Source organism: Pristiophorus japonicus, chromosome 5 (genome assembly GCF_044704955.1).
Source record: "Pristiophorus japonicus isolate sPriJap1 chromosome 5, sPriJap1.hap1, whole genome shotgun sequence".
Classification (NCBI taxonomy): domain Eukaryota; kingdom Metazoa; phylum Chordata; class Chondrichthyes; family Pristiophoridae; genus Pristiophorus; species Pristiophorus japonicus.
In genome coordinates, this window is record NC_091981.1 from 62,433,702 (window position 1) to 62,456,789 (window position 23,088).

The 23,088-nt window shown below is 42.3% G+C and overlaps 1 protein-coding gene across 1 annotated transcript in view; it reads right to left on the reverse strand.

Moving 5' to 3' along the window:
• Nucleotides 1–231: 231 nt before the first annotated feature.
• The window catches only part of dtnbp1a (dystrobrevin binding protein 1a), a 378,832-nt gene continuing 355,975 nt past the window's right edge, over nt 232–23,088 (reverse strand). The window contains exons 9-10 of the mRNA XM_070880679.1: nt 11,977–12,120; nt 232–923 (exon numbers count right to left, since the gene is read on the reverse strand). Of these exons, the coding sequence (XP_070736780.1) occupies nt 697–923; nt 11,977–12,120 (371 nt within the window). The 3' untranslated portion in view covers nt 232–696. The remainder of the gene's footprint in view (nt 924–11,976; nt 12,121–23,088) is intronic.

The following is a 23,088-nucleotide window of genomic DNA, read 5'->3' on the forward strand; positions in this document are numbered from 1 at the left end:
CAGGTGGACTGTTGTTCGGCAGTTCCTTGGTTGTTGCAGCGAGAATGACAAATACTTCATCACAGGGAAGCAAAGTATTGAATCACCTTGGCCCATTCTTTCATAACTATTACCAGCAAAGTGGGGAGATATATGCAAGGATTCAGAAAATATACAAACATAACCACTTTAATCTTTCAAGCTGGCAACGCTACAAGCTAAAATGAAATCAGAACAGCAGTGAAGCAGTACTGCAAAACGTTTTTTATTAATCAATCAATGTCAAAGTGCACATCATCTTCAGTCAGATATAACTCTATAGTTAGATCTATTAGTGAACCCTGCAAAATAGAATAAACAAGCAAATTTGGAGTTAAAGGATCCTTCCGTGTATCATAACCATGAATTGCCTGTTAACAGAATAAGACAACCTATTGGTTCAATAAGTATTGTATACAGAAATGTGAATAATCTCATTGGAAAAGGTTCATTAGTCAAGCCTGAGAAATGTGCTTCTGTAAACAGGTGATCAATTATAACTTACTATAGCATATGCATATACAATTATCAATGTTAATCTGCAGAAACACTGGGTAACAAGAATTATACTCATTCAACATGGAAAAAGTAAAAGGGTCTGGATTAGCCATGGCAGATCCTTCATTCTGCAATATTCAATTAACTTTTGACAAGCCATCTCAAATGAAATTCCACACTTTACTGAGAGTCACTGTCAGCATTCTCTTTTGGATCTGAATTTACTGCAACCAGAGTGGTGTCTATTCGAACTTCCTCTTCATCAGACTGGACTAGTGGAGTGTCGTCTTCACTCAAACTGTGGCTAGCAGAGTCAGCGGAGGGGGAAGAGAGAGCAGATAATTTCAATCTTCGTTCAGCTTGGCTTGGCACCTGCAGAGTTATTTCACTTTGATATGGCTCGGACCCTGTACAAAGAGAAAAGTATAATCACTAACTATGATGAATGATGGCTCAGCAGAAACAAGCAACGCCATCTCATTGACATACCAATCACTTTATACCAACATTGCACAGTTCTAGGTAAATATTAACAGATAGATGGTAATTTTGTTTTATGTAGGCTGAAAAATCTAATTAGTAAACTGTCATTCAGTGTTCAATTGTTTACCAATCTGGAAGGTGCCTCATGAGTTTCAGATTCATCACAGACTGTTTTGCATGTGTTTTTTAAAAAAAAATGACCGCAGGTGTTATCTAGTAATTAACATCTGCAGTGTTGCTCACGGTAACACTAGATGCCACACTATTATAAATTATTTAGTAATATTCATAATTGTTTTTAAATAAACACGATGACATACTCCGGTCAATGCTTCTATAATATATACAGACACATAGGTACTCTAAACTTCCAGGGATACAAAGCAGCTGTTAGCAGAGTTCACTCCCACCCACCCCAGATGAGTTTTCCATGTCAAAATTTCTGGATTTGCCCAAATGTGGGGAAGCATGTCATGCAGATGAAGGAAATATGGCTATTATGTATTTCCAGTCATTGGGTTCCCAAGGGAAGGTGGATTTAAGAGGCCAGTTTTTCAATAGTGTACAGATCAGCACAACCATTCGCATTATGCAAGCTGGCATTGAACAAATTCTCCTTGACCAGTGCACGCATATGCTTTTCCTGCTCAACAGGAATTTCTGGGCTTTAATATATTGCAATAGATCACTAGGAAATACACCACGATCCAACACCTGATTTGAGTTTTTACCCAGTTTGCTCTTTGACCCAAAGGTGAAACAAAATCCATTAAAACCACTACACAGACAGTTTGTAATTTTTCCACAATAAGTTCTAATTACTTGATGCATTATGATGTTTTCTGCAATTGCTTGATGAAATTCCAACTTTTAACTCAAAGGGGTGGGGGAGAGAGAGAGACAAGATTTCAGAAAAAAAAATTAAATGCAGCATCTTTGTGTATTTCAGCTGTTTATCAAGTTAGAGTTGTAGTTTTCGCAAGTACAAGTCATGACTTCTGATCACCCAACCAATGCTGTTAACAATTCAATTGAGAAAATGAATCAACCATGGAAGGTGTTGATAAATTACATTATACTTTTTAGCAAAATTGAAGCCCATGCAATTAGTGGCTGCAAAATTGGCTGAGGAAGAGAGAAAGTAGTGGTGAATGATTGTTTTTCAGATTGGAGGGAAGTATGGTGACCCCTAGGGGTCAGTGTGGGAACTGCTCTTGGGTATTACAGGGCATAATTTCAATTTTTGGTCTCCTTACATTGGAGGCAGTTCACTAGGTTGATTCCTGAGATGAAGGGGTTGTCTTCTGAAGAAAGGTTGGGCCTATACTCATTGGAGTTTAGAAGAATGAGAGGTGATCTTATTGAAACGTATAAGATTCTGAGGGGGCTTGACAGGGTAGATGCAGAGAGGATGTTTCCCCTCGGGTGGGAATCTAGAACTAGGGGGCATAGTTTCAGAATAAGGGGTCGCCTATTTAAACAGATGAGATGAGGAGGACTTTGGAATTCTCTATCCAGAGAGCTGTGGAGGTGGGGTCATTGAATATATTTAAGGTAGAGATAGACAGGTTTTTGAATGATGGAGTCAAGGGTCATGGGGAGTGGGCAGGAAAGTGGAGTTGAGGCCAGGATCAGATCAGCCATGATCTTATTGAATGGTGGAGCAGGCTCGAGGGGCCAAATGGCCTACTCCTACTTATATTCTTATGACCCAAAACTCTCAAGAAATGTAGTAAAAAGGGAGGACATACAGACTGATGAAATTTAATGCCAGAATTGTGAAGAAAAGACTTGCCTTTATATAGTTCCTTTAACAACCATCAGACATCTCAAAGCACTTTACTGTTAATCAAGTCTTTTAATCAGCCTTATCCTGCTTTCTTCAAAGTGAGAACCATAGCTTTATAAATAGTGGCATAGAATACAAAAGCAAGGAAGTTGTGAATGCCCCAGCTGGATTATGGTGTATAATTCTGGGGACACACTTTAGAAAGGATAATATTTACAAGAATGATACAAGGGATGAAAGACTTCAGTTACACAGGGAGACTAGAGACACTGGGATTGTTTTCTTTAGAGCAGAGATAGTTAAGAGGAGATTCAACAGAGGTGTTCAAAATCTTGAACCGTTTTGAAGGAGTAAATAAGGAGAAACTTTCCAGTGGCTGAAGGAGCGGTAACCAGAGAACACAGATTTTAGGCGATTGGCAAAAGAACCCAAAGCGACATAAGGAAACGAAACAATTTTATACAGCGAGTTGTGATCTGGAATGCATTGCCTGAAAGGATGGTGCAAGCATATTCAATAGTAACTTTCAAAAGGAATTGCATAAATACTTGAAGGGTTAAAAAATTACAGGGGAAAGGATAGGGGAGTGGGCCTCCCTCTGTGCTGCATCATTCAATGCACAAACTCCTAGAAGTAACCTGCTGCATAAGAAGGTGCTTGCACTGAATAGTAAATGAAGGCCGAACCTAGGGTGGGAGTGGCCTCTGCAGTACAGCAGGTGGATGCCCATCAGAACTTTTACTCTTGTTTCAGGGCAACAACAATTAAGCAAGTGTCTTTTTTTCTTCCTTTTATTTTTCAGCCTATTTTCTCCCTTTTCCCACACTCTTTGGTAAGGCTGTGCACTGATGGGTTATAGTTCCACTGGCAGCAGCTTACCCTCCTGTATCTCACCAAAGTGGCTATTTTTCATGGATGATTCTAGACGGTCACTACAGACAGACTAAGCTTGTTTGGGAGGGAAGGAAAGGAGAAATTTCACCCAGCAGGATCCTCTCTTAACCACTGTCTACACATCCGTACTTCGAGTAGGGGTTCTTGGATAACGATGTGGATGGAAGAATCAGGCACAATTTTCACACTCCCTAACAAGGGTAGAGACCAATTGTAGTGCCTTAGTGTCACCTCATAAAATCAGCTAACTCACTGCAGAGCAGATATTGAGCTCAATGGCTCAGGTCTCTCTAGTTCAGTTCCCTGTTAGCTTAACCAGCTAAACCATTAGGGAAGCCCTGCACAGATGGTCTAAATACATACAGAAATATTTGTTTACATGAAAAAGACTCTAGTCTACACACTGATGATTGATTGTCCTCAATTTTTGAACAGAAATGTGGGTTTGGTGATATGAATAGGTCTATCAATGGGTAGCCCAAGTGTGGAGTGCATTCTGGACCATCTTGCTATGGATCTTTCACTCTTGATGGATTGTCGAGCAACTGGGAGTACTGTTGTGCTGTCCATAGTTATACTGAGCGTGTCACCTTGTAAGACGGGCACCAAAGTATAAGCTATACCACCATACTCTTAAGTAAGCAAACTGCACTGCTCGCAATTTGAGACTGTTCATGTGGACTTGCCTGTAGTCCACCTGTCCTGAGTCCATCCTGTGACTGGACTCTCAGATCACCGTCTCTGATTCAGAGCAGAGGCCTAGTCAATCTCCACTGGCTGCAAAAGTGGAGACCCGTGAAGAAACCACAGGTGAAACCGACTCCACTGCAGACATTGTGTGAATTGTTGAAGGTTAGAAACACGGTAGTCGTGGCCATCTGTTACTATGAAGCTCCAAAAAATAGCACGGATCCTGGCAAATGGGAAAGATACAAAGAATAGTAAAGGGTGACAAAACAGATTGTAAGAGCTACAACAAAAGGGAGCATGAAAAGAAACTTGCAAGGGATATCAAAATCAACACAAGTTTTTTACAATTATAGTAGGGAAAGAGAGGATGGTCAGGAGCAATGTTGGCCCCTTGAAAACTGATAACGGTGATAATGTCAATGAAAATAAGGAAATGGTGGCATGTTGAAAAATTACTCACAGACTTGCAATGTTTCCAGACAGAGGACAAACAAATTGATGGTGAAATTAGTTCTTGAAATACTACACGGGAGTGAGGCTGATTACACAGCAAAGCTGTCAACATCTAACAACATCTTAAAGAAGTCATCCCTTATGTGGTTACAAGTGGATTTAAAGCAGGGCCTTAAACGAGAGGAGGGAAGTGGAGGGTTTGGGGGATGGAATTTGCTCAAATGTGGCATATCACTCCATGCTAGCAATGTGTGGAGGATGCAAAAGGAAAAATGATCTTATCCATCAGGACTTGTGGATGGGAAACCGGTCACTGATTAGAGACTGACATTGATAAAACCAGCTACTAGTAACCACCGTTGACGACAAGTTTAAAAATACTGTATGTTCAAACTGCATACCAGAATAACCAATAACCACAGGCCAAGTATACACTACACACCCAGCTTGGATGTTTTTTTTTCTTGAAAATGCCTCTCTTCAGCAACACTGGTGAGTTTATCCATAGCATGCAGTGTTATTGAAATTATCACAAAAGCAGAGTTGGTTCTTAAAAAGAACAGTTTAATTTGTACTACACACACTTTTATAGGGAGGATTACACAAAACATTGATGGCTGAAGTGCTGATCAAACAGGCACTGAGGAGAAAGAACAAACGAGGAGAAAGAACAAAAAAAAAAGAGAACAAGGGGATATGTGGAAAATTAGAGTGGTGGTTCTCTAACAAATGGTTCTGTGGAGGAGACAACAAGCTCAAGCCCATTAATACCCACAAACCTAGTTCCTGATTTTGTCCATACTATGGCAAGCAGAGACAAAGAGACATCAGCCTCCACACACTGTTCATTCACCACATGGAAACAGGAGTAGGCCATTTAGCTCCTTGAGCCTGTTCCACCATTCAGTGATATCATGGCTGATCTTCGACCAAACTCCATATATCCACCTTTGCTAACCAAAGGTGTTAATTGGATGCGGGGCAATCAATCCCAGATTTAAAATTAACAATTAATCTATCAATTACCTTTTGCAGAAGAGAGTTCCAAACTTCTACCACTTGATGTGTAGAAGTGTTTCCTAATTTCAATCCTGAAAGGTCTGGCTCTTAAATTTTAGACTTTGTCCCCTAGTCCTAGATTCCTCAACCAGCAGAAATAGTTTTTATCTACCTACCTCTTCCCCAAAATATCTTGAAAACTTCAATGCAATCACCCCCTAACTTCCTAAATTCCAGGGAATACACCCCGACTTTGTGCAATCTCTTCATAATGTAATCCTTGGGAGTCCAGGTATCATTCTGGCACTCCCTCCAAAGCCAATATATCCTTCCTAATGTGTGATACCCAGAACTAGTCACAGTACTCCAGGTGTGGTCTAATCGGGGCTTTGTATAACTAAAGCATAACTTCTACACCCTTGTATTCTAGGCCCCAACACAGATCCTAGTGGGACACCACTAGTCACATCCTGCCAATTAGAGTACCTGCCTATTATACCTACTCTCTTGTCTCCTGCTACTCAGCCAATTTCCCAAGCAGATCAATAATTAGCCTTCGCTTATGAGAAATTTTATCAAATGTCTTCTGGACGTCCATAAAAATATAATCCATAGACAATCCCCTGTCCACTACTTTAGTGACCTCTTCAAAAAATTTGATGAGGTTCGTCAGACATGCTGGCTTTCTCGGTTCTGACGAAAATGTTCACGGTGTTCAGTCGCCCTATCCTTATCCTTAATTATAGACGAGTAATTTCCTGACAACAGATGTTAGGCTAACTAGTCTATAACTCCCTGGTTTCCCTCTCAAATTTCTTAAATAGCAAAGTGAAAGGTGCAAGTTTCCAATCTAAACGGAACTGTTTCCGAATCGAGAGAACTTTGGAAGATTATAATTAGGGCATCTGCAATGTTCTCATCTACTTCCTTTAAAACCATGGGATGGCAACCAGCTGGCCCTGGGCATCTGTTACTCTTTAGTGCCATTATTTTCTTCATTACTGTTTTGCTTGCATTAATTTTAGTGAGTCCCTAATTCCATATTAGTTTCCACTTTCTCATCACTCTGATTAAAGATGTTTGTCCTGAATTCCCTATTGGATTTATTAGATTCTCTCTTATGTTTTCTCTACATCTACCTTATCAAACCCTTTCGTTACCTTAAAGACATCTATCAGGCCACCTCTCAGCCTTTTTTCTAGAGAAACTTACCCCCACCTGTTCAGCCACTTTTATCATCCTTGAATCTTTTTCGCACCTTTTCCAGAACCTCTATTTTTTTCATAATAGGTGCACAGTACTCAGTGTAATTCAAGTAAGATTTTATATGATTTGCTTTTTGAATCTATCCCTTTAGAAAGGAACCCAGTGTTTGGTTTGCTCTTTTTTTATGGTCTTTTAATTTGTCGCTATTAGTGATTTGCATATCTGTACCACTAGATCCCTTTGCCCCTCTATCCCATTTACATTTATTATACAAAGAGAACATAGCCTCCTTAATCTTTCTAACAAAAAATGCACCACCTCACACTTACCTGTATTGAAATGAATTTGTCCCAAGAGTGTGACCGGCGGACACCGGCCCCCGAGCAAGTGGCCGGCAGCCCCAATAGTCAATTAAGCAGTCAGACACATACATATCCATCATCGGTGGTCCATTAGCTAATGAGACACATTCGTGCCTATCTTCCATCCCCTCTCTCCCATTCTTCGAGTGGCAGAGAAGGGATGTCTATACACCACAAGATGGCATACTTGCACCATCACAACTTAACAAGAGGTTTGACAAAAAATATCACATAAAAAGCAAACGTAAATTAGCTCCAAAGCCAAGACACAATGATAGGCAAACTTTAGCATAACACTGGAAAATTATCTTGTTTTTTTTATAGGAATGTAACAATAACAACTTGTATATAGCATGTTTAATGTAAAACGACCCAAGGTGCTTCACAAGAGTGTTACAAAGCAAAATTTGACACCAAGCCACACAGGAGATATTAGGGCAGGTGGGTTAAAGAGTGAGGTTTTATGGAGCATCTTAAAGAAGGAAAAAGAGAAAAAGTAGTAGAAGGGTTTAAGGAGGGAATGCAAGAGCTCAGGGCCTTAGCAGCTGAAGGTGCAGCCACTAATGGTGGAGTAAATAAAATCGGGGATGCTCAAGAAGCCAGAATTAGAGGAGCGCAGATATTCCGGAGGGTTGTGTGGCTGGAGGAGATTACAGAGATAGGGAGGGGCAAGGCCATAGAGGGATTTGAAAACAAGAATGAGATGGTCTTCGTGATGGCGCGGAAATGTGGTCAGAAGTGCATTTCAGGGTAAAATATGACACTAAGGTTGCGAAGAGTCTAGTTCAGCCTTAGACAATTTCCAGGGAGAGGGATGCAGTTGGTAGCAAGGAAACAGAGTTTGTGTCAGGGACTGAATGCAATGGAATTGGTCTTCCCAAAATTTAATTGGAGAAATTTTCTGCTCATCCAGTACTAGATGTCAGACAAGCAGTAGAGGGGTCGAGAGAAGAGGTGGTGAGGTAGAGCTGGGTGTCATCAGCGTATATGTGGAAACTGACCCTTTTTTTTCATATGATGTCACCAAGTAGCAGCATGTAGAGGAGAAATGGGAGGGGGCGGCCAAGTATAGATCCTTGGGGGACATCGGTGCGGGAGTGGGAAGAGAAGCCATTGCAGGTTATTTTCTGGCTACAATTAGATACATAAGAATTGAACCAGATGAGTGCAGTCCCAGCCAGCTGAATGACGGAGGAGAGGTGCTGGAGGAGGATGGAGTGGTCAACCGTGTCAAAGGCTGCAGACAGGTCGAGAATGATGAGGAGGGATAGTTTAACTTTGTCACAGTCACATAGGATGTAATTTGTGACTTTGATGAGAGCCGCTTCAGTACTGTGGCAGGGGCGGAATCCTGATTGGAGAGATTCAAACATGGAGTACCGTTTGAATCTTAAAGGATTGACTCGTGGAACACTGGGGCCCGTTTTGCCTTGTTGTTTTGTCATGCTTCTCTTTCTATCTATCCCCCTCCATCCCATAAATGTATTTTATTTCTCTTATTATGCCTCCCTTTATTTCCTGTTAATATATCTACCAATTAATCATCTCCTGTTTTCCACCCAAGCATTCCACATGCTTCATATTTCTTTTTCTGTTTATTTTGTTTTCTTTCTCACTTGCCCCCTTTTCCCTTGTTGTGTTCCTTTTTAAATGCTGTTCACCTTAATATCTCCCAATCCTGAGGAAAAGTCTTAAGATAGGAAACGTCAACAGACTTCTGTATTTCCACCGATGCTACCTGACCTGCTCAGAATTTCCAGGATTTCTATTTTGTTTTCTGACTTTGAAGCAGAGTGAGAATTCACTCACCAATCTCACCTTGGTATCAGGCTGCACCCCAATTCTGAATTGAGGCTGTATTTCCACCGTAACTATGCAAAGAAAAAACACTTCCCATTGTAATGTAAATGCACCTTTAAAGAAACTTTGAATCCTCATATTTACTGCACACCCTACTTTGTAAATACTATGCTACAGACAATATCAGAAGTATGTAACTACGAAGTCACTGGGCCGTGAATTGCAGCCTCTCCGGGTGCGTACGATGTGCCTAAACCCGGCACTTGCGATTTGTCAAAATTTATTGTGACAGATCGCACTCCTCCCCAGGAGAAGGGCCTTCAAGGGCACAAGGCCTGCTTTTACCAGCGTAAGAGTTTTAAAAGATATTAAAAAAATGTTATCACTAAGTTTTATATTAAAAACCCTGTCCATTAAGGTAAGTTTATTTTAACCCCATTAAAATATTACAAAAAATATTTTCTAAAACATTTAATTCAATTTCAATTAGTTTTATATATGTGAGTTTAAAAAAAAATTGATGTAGTGTGTTTCTGGGGGTACTCTCATTGATAGTAATAAATGGATCTCACCATTACTATCAATGAAAATACTCTATGTTCACTAGTGGTCCAGGCCCATGTGAACCCAGGATGCCGTATGCTCCTGAGATGCGCTGGACTGTGCATCTAGGCCTCGGAACCAAAATGATCGTTCCTCCGGCACCACCACGAATCGTTTAAAAAATTCGGTCGGAGGCATCTGCCCGTGGGGAAGCCTCTGACTGCAATTTCTGGGCCGATATGTTATTCTAAACACAGGAATTTGCACCCAGTTCCATTTTTGCATCCAGATCTTAATTCTGATGGTCACAATTTCATCTCAACATGCAAGTACAATGAGCGGTACTTAGACTGTATCTCAGCTAATGGCACAGAGCATGACCTTCCATTTATTTTTAAATGGATGTAGAATCATGGCATGGCCACCTATGATATTCTGAGATCCAACCTCTACGAGCATTGTTGCCCGTTAAGAGCGCTGGTATGTGGAATAACTCCTGTCGTTCGTCGAAGAGGATGAAAAAAACTTTAAGAATGTTTTATTTTAAAATAAGTGCTCCCTCTGTTTCATAGATGAAATTGATAATCATTAAGAAATTTAGAGACAGACTTTCCTTCAACAAAATAATGAGTTTTCTTGCAAAACTGGAAACTCTCAGGTAGTCTTACTCACTTCTAGGCTGTTCTGGTGAAGTCATTTACAGGGAACACCACCATACAACTCCATTACAAGTAGTAAGGGGCAGGTGCAGGATAACTTTAAACCAGTTTGGGCCCAAGAAACTCTGCTACAAACTGGTAAATCAATAGTCACAGCTTGCAATGTAGCTTCTCAGAGTGAAGATATGGAGCTACTCTGGTCAATTTTAAATTACCTGCCCTGCTTTTTTCAATAGAGTTGTTTCAAACAATGCATGTGCTCTACAATAGATCTAACTGGTAACCTTACTTGGATGGATAGCATTTTTTTTTAATTAAAAGAGATTTAGGGTGAGATTATCATTTTCTTCTACAAAAGAAGAGGAACAAACTCCATTACACTGCTTTAATAGTTGTTTTACTGTTATACAAGAGATATTGACTGGACTATTTTCTGGCAATTACCTACAACAAATTATCTCACAACAAATCTGCAGTGTTTAGATCATAATTATTAATCCCTCACTGAAAACATAACAGTAGCATGAGGTATCCAGACTGCTGACAGAACAGAACCTGGATTCGCAAACTCCATTGGGCTGAATCTTAACCACCAAAAACAGGTGTGTTGAGAGTTGGGTCTCAAACTGACCAATGGAGGCGGGACAGGCAGCCAATCCACTCCCAGGAGGCAGGTTGACCAATTAAATATTTTAATAAGGTTTGCAGTCTCTGAATGAACATGCTTGCAGGTTTACCCCTGGCTAGCCAGGCCTTGGGAAACTCGGCAGCGGAAGGGAGGCGAGGACAGCTTTGGGGAGAAGGTTAAGTGCTTCCCCTCCGGCCCCCACAATCCCCCCCATCATACACCACCAACCCACCCTTTGTCAGGGATCGGACCCACCCTACGCACAGCAGATGACTTACCTGCGGCTGCGGCCTTCTCCGGAGTGCTCCCCACCCAACTGGAAGCCAAGCCCATCAATCAGGCTGACTTCCGGACAGGAAACCTGTTAAAGCAAAATTTTGCACGCAGTGGAGTCAAAACTCCACAGCATGCAGGGAAACCCAAACTTCCGGGTCCCAACAGAAACACCACCCCATTCCCCAGTCAAGATCGGGGCTATTATTAAAGGAAATAACAGCTATCCACGGGGTGATTCTAAAACAATAATCACTCCTCAGATTTCCATTCACTGTTGTAGGCTGCTTGTGCTTCAATTTCATGCTTTTCAGTCTACTCTTAATTTGCTTAATTCAAACGATATGATTATACTTTGATCATTAGACTGACTGATATCTGGGTATCTCAATGAGATTATATCCTTGAAATTGCACACACTTTTTTCTGTGCATATAGTTGAGGGTGACTGAAGAGTAAGAAGCAAATAAAAAACTGTAAAATTATTATAATATGCTGAATCAAAAATTAGATACTAGTTAGGCTAGATTTATAGTTTCTGCAAAATATAAATAATCATACATAAATGTTTACTACCAAAGACTCAATTCACTCCTGTGACCCATGGCATTTCTATTTCACTTTCCATATGGTTAATTTGGTCTGCTGGCACCCAACAATAAGAACCATACATTATTTTACCTAATACTGGTGAGATTTCATTGTTGTCTTCTACACCCGAGTTGAGAAACACGTCCAATGCTTCCTGGTCAGACATGTCCATCAGGTCCATCTGCTCCAACATGTCCACATTTACCTCCATAGAGGACATGCTTCCAATCGGCTCTGGGTAAAAAAGAAAAAAAATGCACGTTAAACAAAATACACCAAGACACAAAGGAAAAATGGATTTGTTCTTCTAAGTATAAATGTAATATTGGGAGTAGAATGGAATGGAAACGATCAGTCATATTGTTTTAATTCTGAACTGTTATAGACTAATTTGGTAGTTGTACATTTTAAGGGTAATTTTCTGATTTTGCACTTTCAACAGAGATGGAGCCTCCGAATGTTGGAAATTCAGGTGCGTGCCACGCTGGCATTTAACCATTAATTTAAATGTTCCAAAAATTTTACGCTGTGAATGTTTGAATTCCAGATATGTGCTACTGGTGAGCAAAACTCTTGCCCAAGCGGGAGCATGAAGTTGGAAAATATCCCCTTTAAAGTATATTGCAAGAATAATTAAAAAAAATGTATTTTGGATTATTTGACCTCAGTGAAAATTTTCAAAACTCAAGAGTGTGGTGAGCGTAAAACACTGAGCCCTAGGTTGATGAGAGTCATCATCATAGGCAGTCCCTCGGAATCGAGGAAGACTTGCTTCCACTCTAAAAGCGAGTTCTCAGAGTATGAGAGGAAGCTTGCCAGGAATATAAAAACTGACTGCAAAAGCTTCTATAGATATGTGAAGAGAAAAATATTAGAGAAGACGAACGTAGGTCCCTTGTAGTCAGATTCAGGTGAATTTCTGACGGGAAACAAAGAAATGGTAGACCAGTTGAACAAATACTTTGGTTCTGTCTTCACGAAGGAAGACACAAATAACCTTCCAGAAATACTAGGGGACCGAGGGTCTAGTGAGAAGGAGGAACTGAAGGATATCCTTATTAGGCGGGAAATTGTGTTAGGGAAATTGATGGGATTGAAGGCCGATAAATCCTCGGGGCCTGATAGTCTGCAACCCAGAGTACTTAGGGAAGTGGCCCTAGAAATAGTAGATGCATTGGTAATCATTTTCCAACAGTCTATCGGCTCTGGATCAGTTCCTATGGCCTGGAGTGTAGCTAATGTAACACCACTTTTTAAAAAAGGAGGGAGAGATAAAACGGGTCATTCTCGACCGGTTAGCCTGACATCAGTAGTGGGGAAAATGTTGGAATCAATTATTAAAGATAAAATAACAGCGCATTTGGAAAGCAGTGACAGGATCGGTCAAAGTCAGCATGGATTTATGAAAGAGAAATCATGCTTGACAAATCTTCTGGAATTTTTTGAGAATGTAATTAGTAGAGTGGACAAGGGAGAACCAGTGGATGTGGTGTATTTGGACATTCAAAAGGCTTTTGACAAGGTTCCACACAAGAGATTGGTGTGCAAAATCAAAGCACATGTTATTGGGAGTAATATACTGATGTGGATAGAGAACTGGTTGGCAGAAGGAAGCAGAGAGTCGGGATAAACGGGTCCTTTTCAGAATGACAGGCAGTGACTAGTGGGGTGCCGCAGGGCTCAGTGCTGGGACCCCAGCTCTTTACAATATACATCAATGATTTAGATGAAGGAATGGAGTGTAATATCTCCAAGTTTGCAGATGACACTAAACTGGGTGACAGTGTGAGCTGTGAGGAGGATGCTCAGAGGCTGCAGAGTGACTTGGACAGGTTAGGTGAATATACTGCATCTACCATGAATTTGCCCAATGTGGATAAATGTGAGGTTATCCACTTTGGGGGCAAAAACACGAAGGCAGATTATTATCTGAATGGCGGCAGATTAGAAAAAGGGGAGGTGCAACGAGACCTGGGTGCCATGATACATCAGTCATTGAAAGTTGGCATGCAGGTACAGCAGGCGGTGAAGGAGGCAAATGGTATGTTGGCCTTCATAGCTAGGGGATTTGAGTATCGGAGCAGGGAGGTCTTACTGCAGTTGTACTGGGCCTTGGTGAGGCCTCACCTGGAATAGTGTGTTCAGTTTTGGTCTCCTAATCTGAGGAAGGACGTTCTTGCTATTGAGGGAGTGCAGCGAAGGTTCACCAGACTGATTCCCGGGATGGCTGGACTGACATATGAGGAGAGATTGGATCGACTAGGCCTTTATTCACTGGAGTTTAGAAGGATGAGAGGGGATCTCATAGAAACATATAAAATTCTGACGGGACTGAACAGGTTAGATGCAGGAAGAATGTTCCCGATGGTGGGGAAGTCCAGAACCAGGGGTCACAGTCTAAGGATAAGGGGTAAGCCATTTAGGACTAAGATGAGGAAAGACTTCTTCACTCAAGAGTTGTTAACCTGTAGAATTCCCTATCACAGAGAGTTGTTGATGCCAGTTCATTGGATATATTCAAGAGAGAGTTAGATATGGCCCTTACGGCTAAAGGGATCAAGGGGTATGGAGAGAAAGCAGGAAAGGGGTACGGAGGTAAATGGTGGTGCAGGTTCGAAGGGCCGAATGGCCTACTCTTGCACCTATTTTCTCTGTTTCTATGTTTGACTGTACAGTCCAATGCGGGAATTACAGTCTCCGTCACAGGTGGGACAGACCGTGGTTGAAGGAAAGGGTGAGTGGGACTGGTTTGCTGCACGCTCCTTGCGCTTGATTTCTGCATGCTCTCGGCGACGAGACTCGAGGTGCTCAGCGCCCTGCCGGATGCTCTTCCTCCATTTTCGGTGGTCTTGGGCCAGGGATTCTCAGGTGCCAGTGGGGATGTTGCACTTTATCAAGAGGGCTTTGAGGGTGTCCTTGAAATGTTTCCTCTGCCCACCTGGGGCTCACTTGCCATGTAGGAGTTCCGAGTAGAGCGCTTGCTTTGGGAGTCTCATGTCAGGCATGTGGCCGGCTCAACGGAGCTGGTCAAGTGTGGTGAATGCTTCGATACAGGGGATGTTGGCCTGAGCGAGAACATGGACGTTGGTGCATCTATCCTCCCGGTGGATTTACAGGATCTTGCGGGGACAGCACTGGTGGTACTTCTCCAGCGCTTTGAGATGTCTGCTATATATGGTCCACGTCTTTGAGCCATATAGGAGGGCGGGTATGTACCGCCCTGTAGACCATAAGCTTGGTGCCAGATTTGAGGTCCTGGCTAGATCCAAAGTCGTCCCATCCTCAGTCATCGAACTACAGTACGCGGATGACGTTCTCGTCTGCGCACAGAGGCTGAACTCCAAGCCATCGTCAACACCTTCACTGTGTAGACGTACGAAAGCATAGGCCTTACGCTAAACATCCATAAGACAAAGGTCCTTCACCAACCTGACCCCGCCACACAGCACTGCCCCCCCGCCCGGTAATTAAATACCACGGCGCGGTCTTAGACCATTTTCTATATCTCGGGAGCCTACGATCAGCAAGAGCAGATATCGATGACAAGGTCCAACACCGCCTTCAGTGTGCCAGCATAGCCTTCGGTTGCCTGAGGAAGAGTGTGTTTGAAGACCAGGACCTCAAAAGTGATAAGGGTGATGGTTTTGTGGCTACGATTCCCCATCTTGAATTGCCAACGTTACCTATTTTTTCATTGTGAAGCCAGGAGCCAGTGTTTCATTCTTCCTTAACAAAATGGATGATAGACACTGAAACCAAGCTTTTCTTCTTTGACTAAAAGCGATTTTATCAAGATCTTTGGATGTAAAATATAATTTAGCTCCAGCTGCTGCTTCTTTTCAGGAGGTCCCTCGAGGATGACTTGCTTCCACAACAAAAAGGGATGAGTTCACAGGTGTTTCGTTGAAAGATCTGATACTCCAGGTTGCAAACTACATATTGAAGGGTGGAAGATGCCTGTGCGTCAATTTTTTTAACGTGTGGTGGCCGTTGCACACCAGCCACAACACGGGCTTGACAGAGCTAGGTCTTGGTCCAGTGGTAAGGATTATCCAAGATGACTCGAGACCAATCTAATGCACACACGTGTTGCCCCTGGGCCTTCGCCTCTTCTGGGCCCCGAACTCTCTCCGCTCCTCTGCCCCGGTCATTCACTGCTCCTCCGCTACGAGGAAACACCAGCCACAGGTCGGGGGTATAAGAGGAAGAGCCACTTCAAGATACAGTGCGAGCCATTCCAGGAGAGCTATGGCTTTGAGGAGGGCAACTGGGTGACGACACCAAAACCCAGGTTGTCAATTGGAGCATGGGCGCAGGTACAGCAGAGGTATGGCGAATGAATGGGGCGGAGGTGTGGCGAGAGATCGTGGCAGAGGTGTTAGTTCTAGCAGCAAGGCACTTTAGAGAGGGAGGCGCACCTTCTTTGCAACAGTTTAATTTTTAAAATTACAACAGCTGACTGCATTTAAAAAAAACAATATTTTTGTTCAACGAGTCTTGCTATCATCGGGACTACTGGCTTGCAGGATCCACTCATTTCAGCAGTGGAAGAGAGTTGAAATGACATCAACTGATAGCAATATTAACACAGGGTGATTTGCTTTTACTGTGTGTCTGTAAAGCCTGTGTCCTCATACTGCTGGTTGAGTAATGTCTCCAAGGCATTTAGCATCAAGGCTCCACTTCAAACAAAACTGTTTACTTTCCGATACAACAAATTGAGTAATAGATTAAGCAAACAAATGGCTGACTGCAGAAGAAGCATCAATTAAAGGAAGGATATTGTTAAGGGATAATAAACCATCAGGACAATGCTCCTCATGTTTATTGGTGCTGGAAGAGAGGGATGAGGAAAGAAACAGGTTTCTGCTTGTGTCTGTTTTTCCTGTGCTGATTTTCATTAGGTTTTTGTTGTAGTGCTGAACATTAAATAAAGTATTACTAGATCTGTAATAAAAACAGAAAATGCCAGAAATAGGTCCATCAGCACAGGTCCAGGTTGGATGTGGCCCGTAGGGGTGGTCGCTCTGGCTAGAGAAGGAGCATGCCTTCTGTGGTCATCAACGCAGGGAGTTGAGTGTATACTGGACAAGTGTATCAACATTACTATTTAAGTTTATAAGTTTCCTTTTTATGGTTTAGTTCTTTATTAGTTGTGCCCCTCTAAAAAGTGGCCACTTTTGTTTGATGACACTGTGGAAATCCAGTGTCTCCATCTTGGTTTATTTTGAAAAGGCATCTGAAAAGAGGAATGTGAAGTCAACATTAGTAGATCCTTCGTTAGAATGTTATAAGTAAGGCTTTGTTCCCATTAGCTGTTGTCCAAACATAACTTGTATGGGAGACAGAGAAGAGGGATTGTATAGCACTTTGCATGGGAGAGGATATATATATAAAAAATCAATACAAACTAAGAAAAAAAATCAAAGAGCTGTCAAAGTTGATCTCTGAATTCTTTCTGACTGGGTGATTTTTTTTTTTCTTTAAAAAGCTATTAATGGTGAGCATTTTTCACCAGATAAATCTGGCCAAGCTACTGACAGAACCAGTTTATTACAAACTATGACCTAGAAATTGGATAAGGCCCGAAAACAGACATGCGGATCGCGATGCACAATCAACTCGTGCACGTTCGGGGGACTGCAAGCAGCACGGAAACTTTGTACTGCTGATTAATTTACATGATACTTAAGGGGTTGACTGTGGATGGGCAATGTCAGACATTTAGAGACCGCATGGATGAACTACAATAATTGTACATCCCTGTCTGGCATAAAAATAAAAAAGGGAAGGTGGATCAACCGTGGCTATCAAGATAAATCAGGGATAGTATTAAAGCCAAGGAAGTGGCATACAAATTGGCCAGAAATAGCAGTGAACCCGGGGACTGGGAGAAATTTAGAACTCAGCAGAGGAGGACAAAGGGTGTGATTAGGGCAGGGAAAATGGAGTACGAGAAGAAGCTTGCAGGGAACATTAAGACGGACTGCAAAAGTTTCTATAGATATGTAAAGAGAAAAAAGTTAGTAAAGACTAACGTAAGCCCCCTGCAGTCAGAATCAGGGGAAGTCATGACGGGGAACAAAGAAATGGCAGACCAATTGAACAAGTACTTTGGTTCGGTATTCACTAAGGAGGAGACAAACAACCATCCGGATATAAAACGGGTCAGAGGGTCTAGTAAGAAGGAGGAACTGAGGGAAATCCTTATTAGTCGGGAAATTGTGTTGGGGAAATTGATGGGATTGAAGGCCGATAAATCCCCAGGGCCTGATGGACTGCATCCCAGAGTACTTAAGGAGGTGGCCTTGGAAATAGTGGATGCATTGACAGTCATTTTCCAATATTCCATAGACTCTGGATCAGTTCCTATGGAGTGGAGGGTAGCCAATGTAACCCCACTTTTTAAAAAAGGAGGGAGAGAAAACAGGGAATTATAGACCGGTCAGCCTGACATCGGTAGTGGGTAAAATGATGGAATCAATTATTAAGGATGTCATAACAGCGCATTTGGAAAGAGGTAACATGATAGGTCCAAGTCAGCATGGATTTGTGAAAGGGAAATCATGCTTGACAAATCTTCTGGAATTTTTTGAGGATATTTCCAGTAGAGTGGACAAGGGAGAACCAGTCGATGTGGTGTATTTGGACTTTCAGAAGGCTTTCGACAAGGTCCCACACAAGAGATTAATGTGCAAAGTTAAAGCACATGGGATTGGGGTAATGTGCTGACGTGGATTGAGAACTGGTTGGCAGACAGGAAGCAAAGAGTAGGAGTAAATGGGTACTTTTCAGAATGGCAGGCAGTGACTAGTGGGGTACCGCAAGGTTCTGTGCTGGGGCCCCAGCTGTTTACATTGTACATTAATGATTTAGACGAGGGGATTAAATGTAGTATCTCCAAATTTGCGGATGACACGAAGTTGGGTGGCAGTGTGAGCTGCGAGGAGGATGCTATGAGGCTGCAGAGTGACTTGGATAGGTTAGGTGAGTGGGCAAATGCATGGCAGATGAAGTATAATGTGGATAAATGTGAGGTTATCCACTTTGGTGGTAAAAACAGAGAGACAGACTATTATCTGAATGGTGACAGATTAGGAAAACGAGACCTGGGTGTCATGGTACATCAGTCATTGAAGGTTGGCATGCAGGTACAGCAGGCGGTTAAGAAAGCAAATGGCATGTTGGCCTTCATAGCGAGGGGATTTGAGTACAGGGGCAGGGAGGTGTTACTACAGTTGTACAGGGCCTTGGTGAGGCCACACCTGGAATATTGTGTACAGCTTTGGTCTCCTAACTTGAAGAAGGACATTCTTGCTATTGAGGGAGTGCAGCGAAGGTTCACCAGACTGATTCTCGGGATGGCGGAACTGACCTATCAAGAAAGACTGGATCAACTGGGCTTGTATTCACTGGAGTTCAGAAGAATGAGAGGGGATCTCATAGAAACGGGTTTAGACAGGTTAGATGCAGGAAGAATGTTCCCAATGTTGGGGAAGTCCAGAACCAGGGGTCACAGTCTAAGGATAAGGGGCAAGCCATTTAGGACCGAGATGAGGAGAAACTTCTTCACCCAGAGAGTGGTGAACCTGTGGAATTCTCTACCACAGAAAGTTGTTGAGGCCAATTCACTAAATATATTCAAAAAGGAGTTAGATGTAGTCCTTACTACTAGGGGGATCAAGGGGTATGGCGAGAAAGCAGGAATGGGGTACTGAAGTTGCATGTTCAGCCATGAACTCATTGAATGGCGGTGCAGGCTCGAAGGGCCGAATGGCCTACTCCTGAACCTATTTTCTATGTTTCTATGATTGTAGTGCTCAGCTGAATGCATGGCTGAGTGGCTGAAAGCTTACCAGTACAAGTTCGTGCAAGGCTAGCTCCAATTAAAGCTAGCCTCCACTTCTTAAAGGCAGACTGCACCTCTGAAAGGGAAAGTACATTCTGCCTGCGGCAGCTGCTGGAAATAATTGTGAATGCAAGTGTGAGAAAGAGAATGACTAAATAATTGCTCAACAGGCAGGAAAAAGGGCTCCAAGGTTCTTGGACGCAGCACTGGAGGCCTTCATCCAGGAGGGAGGTCCTCTTTCCACAGGGGGCCATGAGGTTGTCGAGGCAACAGACCAGCAGACCAGACTACAGTGGGAACAGATAGCCACTGTGGGAAATGAAACCAGCAGTACAGACTTGAGGACCTGGACTCAGTTCAGGAAGGTGGTTAATGACCTCACACGAGTGATCAAGGTCAATGAATTCATCTTCAAATGCCGTATCCCATCAGCTGCAGCACTAGCCTCACATAATGCTCAACGCAGCACACACACATCACTCACTTATCAACAATCTCTACCAAACACGACTCACACTTCACATTCATAGCTTCACCTCATCCGAACACACTTACCACTGCTGCAAGCCTCACACCCACATGTCACAGCTTGAACACTGTCAGCTATTCAATTATGACAGGCACATTTTAAAAAATTCATTGTGGGATATGGGCATCGCTGGCAAGGCCAGCATTTATTGCCCATCCCTAATTGCCCTTAAGAATACAAGAAATAGGAGTAAGTATGCCATACGGCCCCTTGAGCCTACTCCGCCATTCAATAAGATCATGGCTGATCATCGACCGCAACTCCACTTTCCCCCTCGATCTCCATATCCCTGCATTCCCCTAGAGTCCAAAAATCTATCTATCTCAGCCTTGAATATATATACTCAAAGACTCGGCATCCACAGCTCCCTGGAGCAGAGAATTCCAAAGATTCACAACCCTTTGAGTGAAGAAATTCCTCCTCATCTCAGTCTTAAATGGCCTACCCCTTATCCTGAGACTAAGCCCCCCAAGTTCTAGACACTCCAGCCAGGGGAAAAACCTCTCAGCATCTACCTTGTCAATTCTACACAATCTCTCATCATAGGACAGCCCTCCCATTCCAGGAATCAATCTCGTGAACCTTCGTGGTGAGCAGCCTTCTTGAACCGGGGTGAAGATACTCCCACCACAGCGCTTATTTTTTTCCATATTTACAAATTTAACTTAACCACTTGTTTTCTGTTTTGAAGAGGATACCTTCGCTCTCGAACAGAACTTTCCAAACATGGTGTTGAAGCTAAACTCATTCGACGCTCATCCCGAGGAACGTTTTCCTCCACGGAATTTCCTTGATTTTCATTTGAACTCACTCGAACTTCAGGCTGTTTTTTTTTCTGACTCGGACTCAGACTTACATTCTGATTTTCTCTTGGATTTGTTTCCAGTACAGTAGATGTAGGATATGCTACTGGTATATCAAAACTATCTGAAGAATTAGAATTAATTGAATCATTCCCACCTTCAACTCCTTCCATGTCTGTAGGTAAAATATGATCAATATGAACAAACCTAACCTGTCCATTATCAAACATCTTGACCAAATATGTGCGAGGACCATATATCTTCACCACTCTTCCTGGTAACCACTTTACCCATTTATGGTGATGGTTCTTCACTCTCACCTTCTGATTTAATTTCACACATCTCTCTTTTACTCTACCTTCATCATGATTCTTTTTCTGTCTTAATTGTGTCTCTTCTACGGACTGTGCCAAATTTGGTTTGAACAACGAGAATCTGGTTCGTGGCTGTTGTTTGAGAAACAACTCTGCTGGTGTTCTACCAGTAGTTGTATGAGGAGTATTATGATATGTAGTTAGAAAATTTGCCAATTTGTGATCCAATGACAACTGTTGTTTTTTTGGATTTGGATCGAACATTTGTTTTATGAGAGCACGTTTTACAATTTGTACAGTGCGCTCTGCTGCACCATTTGAAGCAGGATGGTATGGTGGAATCTTGGTATGTTTCACACCATTTTTGCTCATGAATTGTGCAAATTCTTCTGAACAAAATTGTGGTCCATTATCCGAAACAATTTCTTCTGGGAGGCCAAATGAAGAAAATAATCGTCGCAAAATGTCTAATGTTTTACTTGTTGTTATTTTCCCCATTGGAAACACCTCTACCCACTTCAAATGGCTATCAATCACATGAACAACTGTTGTCCTTCTAGCTCAGCAAAATCAATATGTAGCCTTTGCCACACCCTGGGAGGCCATTTCCATGGCTATAAAGGTACTGATGATGGTTGCTTGCTTACTGATTTACATGTCGTACACTGACTCACGGTGTACTCTATATCTTTATCAAGACATGGCCACCATAAATAACTGCCTGCAAAAGTCTTGGTCAAGCACATTCCCAGGTGCTGGTCATGGAGGTCTCCTAATAAATTGGAATTGAATTTATTTGGTATAACCATTCTTGCACCCCACATGATACAATCTTTATCGACTGATAATTCATTCCTACGAATGAAGAATGGATGAATATCTTTGTCTGTTACCTGGTTTGGCCATCCGTTTGCAACATAATCATACATCTTTGACATCACTGGGTCACGTTTGGTTACTCTACCAATCTCTTCAGCTGTAACTGGCAGTTCATCAATGTATGAAAAATACAATACTTCTTCCCTATCAGGTGTAACTTGTGATGGGGAAGGCAATCTAGACATTGCATCAGCATTACTGTGATCAGCTGATCGTCTCTGTTCAATATCATATATATATGCTGACAAAATCAAAGCCCATCTCTGCATTCGGGCTGCAGCTAATGTTGGAATTGGGGACTTTGGATGGAGGATTGCTGTTAGGGGCTTATGGTCCGTAAGATGGTAAACTTATGACCATACAAGTATTTATGAAACTTCTTGACCCCAAAAATTAATGCCAAAGCTTCCCTTTCGATTTGATTATAATTACTCTCACTGGCACTGAGAGTGCGTGAAGCAAAAGCAATTGGCTCTCCTCCCCACTACTTGATACATGAGAGATTACTGCCCCAACTCCATACGGAGAGGCATCACATGCTAGCTTAATCTCCTTAGATATGTCATAGTGAACTAACATGGTGCTCTCTACCAATTTGCTTTTACACTCCTTGAATGCTGTATCGCATTCTTTTGACCACTTCCAATGGACCTGTTTTTTCAAAAGTTCATTCAGTGGATGTAATACTGTAGCCAAATTTGGTAGGAATTTCCCATAATAGTTCAAAAGACCCAAGAATGAACGAAGTTCAGTGACATTCCTGGGAATGGGCGCATTTCTGATTGCATCCAGCTTTCCCATGGTTGGATGTAAACCATCTTTGTCTAC